The 5,857-nt window shown below is 47.7% G+C and overlaps 1 protein-coding gene across 1 annotated transcript; it reads right to left on the bottom strand.

Annotated features, from left to right (window-relative positions):
• Positions 1-3,988: 3,988 nt before the first annotated feature.
• Positions 3,989-5,108, bottom strand: UCRPA7_1043 (putative short chain dehydrogenase protein; the record flags this gene model as incomplete). Its single annotated transcript, XM_007913632.1, has 4 exons — positions 3,989-4,020; positions 4,219-4,230; positions 4,295-4,523; positions 4,590-5,108. 4 exons carry the CDS (start codon positions 5,106-5,108, stop codon positions 3,989-3,991), a joined length of 792 nt encoding a protein of 263 aa, XP_007911823.1.
• Between the last annotated feature and the right edge of the window lie 749 nt (positions 5,109-5,857).

Below are 5,857 nucleotides of genomic sequence, written 5' to 3'. Positions count from 1 at the left end.
AGCTACTTCAAGAATGAGGGAATTCTAGGAATGGCATATAGGGTCAGGAACGGTTTAATGGAAATGCATTACTGTCTAATCTAAGGTCTGTGAGGGAATTCGAGTAGGAAGGCCTGCTTGCGCGCAAGCTTCGGCGAAAACAAAGACTTTTCATGTCAAGGCCCAAAGAGCCTTGGCTTACAGAGTAGAAAAAAAGGAAAGATACCCTCTTCATGCCTTCACTATAGAGCATTCAAAGCTACTGCTTAGCTTGTTCGAATCCAACTGTGCACACTTTGCTCGTCGCTATCTCGCCCGAATCCTTGATCCTGCGATGTACCAAACTCATCCTTGTCGCTATAAGGCGCCATGCCGTGGCTATGTCTATCATCATCCATCTCCTTGAAGGAGCTTCTAGCTGGTCTCTTGTATTCATATTTGCTTTCATGAAGGTCTCGGTTGAGGTTTCCTTTAGCCATGGTCGGTTGCCGCATTTCAAGCATTTCAGCCTTCGCTTTTGCTCTGCCAGCAGCTTCATATTGTGTCCTGAGATCTATAAGGCTGTTAGCTTATTGGCTTTGACGACAAGTCTATTGTCTCAAGGTACTCACGAGTCTCGCACAACTGCTCGAGGAGAGCCTCTTCCTTGCATTTGAGATTGGAGCATTCATCTAGTGACAATGAGTCGTCTCCATGTCATATTCCTTTAGGTACTGGACTTACGCAATTTGCAGAAGAGCTGCATTGTTCCCACTTCCTTTTGGCAATTCTCGTTGCGACAGGTATCTTGGAGTTATCAGTGACATTGAGAAGAGAAGGGCGGAGAATGTCCTACGAAGAGGGCAACAATGCTCGCGATCCTTGCGGTTGCGCTTCCATCCCTTGGGATTCTCACAACCCGAGGCATCACACCGGTCTAATCTTTCATTAGAAAACTATCTCCCCGACCTCGGAAATGTCGAGTAGCTTACGATTTGCACATAGCTGATGCTCCTCTGTTGATGCTTCGCAGTCTCGTTCGGAGCATGTGTGTCTTAGACAATGCAACGAGTTCGAGGTTTTGAAGCCCTTACAAGTGGGTGTTTGACAGCTTGCATCTATAGATTACTTGTTTAGAGCACGCAGAGACAGATTATATTATAATACATACGTTCAATACAGAAGTTATGATAGGCCGAGTCTTTGCCAATCCTGTGCTTTGCCTGATTACAGTTGAGAAGGGCACATTTAACATCTGAGGAATGTGAGAAGACGGAAAGTCTCGGTAGAGGCGGATCACTTACGGATGGAACATAAAGCATGGCTGCCCTCCACGATTGTTGGGCATCGCATGCACTTATCTACATCTGATGAGCCATTATCTCCTTTAAAAGGCTAATAGAGGAGACCTTACGTTCGGGACAGAAGTTGAATTGGTCGAGACTGCGGTTTGTACAATCATCGGCTTGACAGCTATCTACTAAGGATCAGCGACACAATTCATCAAGAGGACTGTGGCAACTGAATACTCACGCTGTTCGCAGAAGAGCTTCGGTTTGCCGAGCGGTCCTCGGGCCCTTGGGAATCGGCATCGTTGTTCAGTGCATTTATCTATGGGTTGTCAAAGAATGATTGATGGAGGCTGAATAATCTTGCACGCACGTAAAGAACAGAAGTCGTATCGAAGGTACTTTGGAGGGCCGCGGCTGTCTTGTTCTAATTCAAGGTACTGGCCTTTACCTTCTAGACAGCCTGGGATCGGACATTGTGCATCTTCATCTTTGTGAGATTGATTCTAAAGCAATCTGTGAAGGTAAGTACTTACGGACGGCGCAGACTGAATCATGAGGCACCTTCTTGAAATCACAACCATCCGATCTATAGAAGTGGTCACACGTATCTGCATGAATTATTCAGCAAGTCGATTAATATTGGGATTGGATCTATCCTACGTTTCTTGCAATATTTTGAAGGTACTCTAGCACTGCCCCCAGGAACAGCACCATTGGCAAAAGGAGGTTGCGGAGATCTAATCGGGAACCTCGGGGCAGGATCCAAGGTCTTGAGGGCAACCTCAGCCTTGCAGCCTTCGCTCTGACATCTACTAGCCATCGTAACAACAAGGAGTGAATGTTATAGGAAAGAGCCAGTGCAGTAAAGACTAGGATTTGAAGAAACACAATGGGTAAAACTCTAGTAGCCTAGACTGACTAAATGTCTACACCCATATATGAAATGGAATTTGTCCCTGCGGAGCTCACCTCATCGCCTCGAAAATCGCCGGGCGAAGCCAGCAGTCGCACAGCAGCCATCACCGCCAAAGGAGGCGGCCACTACTGCAAGATGGCATTATATTCTAGAAAACGCATGGGAAAGTTGTCCACTCGGGGTGGAGAGGCCTGACCGACATCGTGGTGCGCATCGCATGCCAGATCATCGGCCGCAGCGAAACACAGCAAAGATGGGCGTCAATTATTCCAATCATTTCCAATCAGAAGCAAGAAGCGGCTGCGGATACTTGAAACACGAGTCAAAAGTGCAGCTCTGCGGCCGTAGGTGGCCACCCAATGGCGTCGTGACAGCAGATGTCCTGCAAGCCATCACTGGCTGGAGCCTCAGACCGAGAAAATTTGACCGTCGGCATATGCGGCGTACAATGGCAGCTGCATTATGGTCGGGCGTAGTTGTGGCACACGGTTATCACTGATGCTATGAGAGTAAAACTTTCATGATGAGGCTCCTCAGTTGTTTGAAAGTCTTATACCAGTCGCGGTCGAAACGCGGCATCTTGCTGGTGTTGATACTCGCAACTGTAGTGCTTCTACAGGCCCGCAAGATCACACATGTCTCTCATAGAAAACAAATGTAGTCCCAGCCATGTTCTCCAGTCCCATTTCGTTATACTTTGTTCTTTCTAAACGAAAGAGCAAAGGCTATTTCCCGAATGCCGAGGCTGACACCTTTGATACTAATCACATGACACGCGTAGATTTCGCGTAAAAGATATGACGCGCCTGCTGGGGCTTACCCCACGCGCGCCTTGTGGACGACAGGCCGCTCTGAATCATTTCTTGCATTGGCGCGAATGCTGATTCGATACTTCTAGAGCAACGGGATTGGCATGCGCACAGCAAACTTTATTGTCACCGCACATAAAAGAGGTCGCTGAGCTTGATCAAGCATCTTCTTTGATTGCATCTGCAAGTTCTACATTCCTAATAACCAGAAGACTTCGAATACGCCGCCACTTCAGTATCATAACTTTTTTAAAAGGCCTCACTCACATGGCTGTCGGACTCAAACGAAAACTCGTGCTTGACGAGATATCTGAAACTACTGCCAAAGCTCGCAAGGTCATTGATGATTCCAACCAACCTCCACAGCGAGACATCATCTCAATAGCAGTGCCTGAAGGAACAGATATGGAGAAGCAACTCGAGCGCATCGCAAAGTCATCTGGCACGCCGTTCGAGAAGAGAGTATGGAGCCTCCTGTGCCAAGTGCCCCGCGGACACTTCACGACGTATGGTCTGATGTCTGCGCATCTCGGATCATCGCCACGCGCTATCGGCAACGCCATGAGGCGCAATCCTTTTGCCCCTGAAGTTCCGTGCCATCGATGCATCGCAACTGGTGGCGCATTAGGAGGCTTTAAGGGCAAGTGGTCTAAGGATGGTACGGGTATCACATTGGATGAGAAGCGAATGCTTTTGAGGAAAGAGGGGGTGAAGCTTGCGGGCAACAACAAGGTCTTGGGGACTCCGTTCAGTGCATTTACTTGAGTGCCTGGATATGGACTGCTACGGAGAATGACGTACATCCGGGATGGGATTTAATGTCACGAGTTTCCTGATCCCCGGTGTTTTGGACTTCATTAGAATGTTACCATTGAATCTTATAGAGATGACGTTTGGCGTTCTTGGGTAGGGTTTGCAGCATACTGTCATAATGTCCCAGAGACAATAGTGTTCTAGAGGCTGCGAAGTCCTGAATGGATAATGAATTGCTAGGTGTTTTATAATGATGAAATCTAAGGTCTCATATCACGCTCTGTCTTGGTGTCTTTGTCAAAATTAATTGTTATTTACACGAGGTTACTTCCATGCAGCCCTGATACCCCAATCCTAAGAAAGTGGTAATCCTCGTCCAGTCTCTTGCGGAGAGGTCCACTTTTCAACTCCTCGACATCCCAGGAAGCCCAAACGAAGCGGCCATGCAGGAATCGAGCTTCCGGCGAAGAAGCCCAAACGGCCCACTGACCTGGCAGGTCCTCTAGAGTCAGAATCAGCATCGATCCAAATTCTCAAAAGTTGATGATATAACAATTGATACTTACCTTCATCAAACTGTAGATAAGTTTTATCGACTCCATAGTTTTGCCAGACTTCGGTGAAAATTGTACCAGGATGAACGCTTATGGTTTGCATCTTCTCGGCAAGCGTTTCGTCGGCAATTACCTGATACAGCAATGTACCGGAGTTCTTGGTTACTCCATAAGTCATGAGGTTTTGGGAGTCCGGTAGTTCCCACATGTGGACTGCCTGCGTGGATATGTTGATCAAATACTACACGCACGCTCATTAGCGTCCTATTTACGGTAAAGAATGATAGAGAAGTGACCGTCATCGTACCTTTTGCTTATCGCCTTCCTGTTTATAGAAATTCTCTGTCAGGCGCAGCGGCGCCTTCACATTGGCCTCGTACATTGACCATAGCTCATCAGTTCCATGCTCGAGGAGTTTTCCTGGCTTAGCGAACCTCGCAGCATTCGAGACAAGAACGTCCACAAAGATGCCCTTGTCTTTGAGATTTGCCCAAAATGCATCGACATCAGCAAGGATGGTGATATCAAGCATGTGAGAAAGGATTTTGGTATTCGTGCCGACTTTCTCGGCCTCCTGCTTGAGGTCGTCCACACCCTGAGCAACCAATTCTGTGCGGCGGCCTACAATGATCACAGTCGCAGCAGAAGCTTGAATGAAAGCCTTTGCAATGGCTTTGCCCACACCTGTATGGCCACCAGTTACGAGGATTGTTTTACCAGCCTGGGTCAACTCGGGGCGGGTAGGAGAAATGGCCGGATAGGGTACCCGGTGGACTGTCTTGGTGACGTCCGTCAAAAGGTTGAGCGGTATCTTCTCAGTGGCCATGGCTTCTTTGTAATCGGATTAGATGAGAGATGATAGAAATACCGTGAGAAATTCGAAATGCCTTGTATGACCTTTGCCAGCTAAGGAGTTGCTGTGTTGTGTGACTGTTTTGTCTTTCGCCGATGGCTCTCTATGGCTGTTTATATCCCCCTAGAGAAGCGGAAGAATGAGAATTGGAAGCATTTTGCAATCCAAAATGGATTACATTCTGAAGAGCAAAATGATTTCAAATAGATCAAAAGAAATCAGAGCCATCCGCGGGCTCATCGAGCTTTCCATTAAACATAGCTTAATCATACAATCTGAAGAGGTACAGAACGCCAAAGTGCTGAAGTATTGAATTCTGGCCCATCTTACATCTCGGTCCGCGCATCGTGAATTCTTTTGGGTTAGCGCCCGCGGCGCGGCCATGTTAGAGTGCGGTGCGTAGCGACTGGTATTAGTGCTCTAGAACTGACTAATCGCCCGCGGATGTTTGTGGGTCTCCTATCGATGTTTCATCACCCAGACATACACTCAGATGCCAGTGCTGACCAAAGCATCGAAAGGACATGGTTCTCCCTTCCGAGAAGAAGGCTTGCACTGCGTGCCGCAAAGCCAAGCAGAAGTGTGGTAAGCAGGATCCGCAATGTACGAGATGCGTGGAGAGAAGTCTGGAGTGCGTTTATCCGAGCCCGGAAAGAAGCTGTTGGATTCCAAGCGAAGATGTGCCAACTTCATTCCCCGAAATCGTATCATCAATTTTCATT

Source organism: Phaeoacremonium minimum (genome assembly GCF_000392275.1).
Source record: "Phaeoacremonium minimum UCRPA7 unplaced genomic scaffold PA7_03_scaffold_51, whole genome shotgun sequence".
NCBI lineage: Eukaryota > Fungi > Ascomycota > Sordariomycetes > Togniniales > Togniniaceae > Phaeoacremonium > Phaeoacremonium minimum.
Note: the sequence above shows the minus strand (reverse complement) of the source record. Positions and strands in the feature narration are given on the sequence as shown.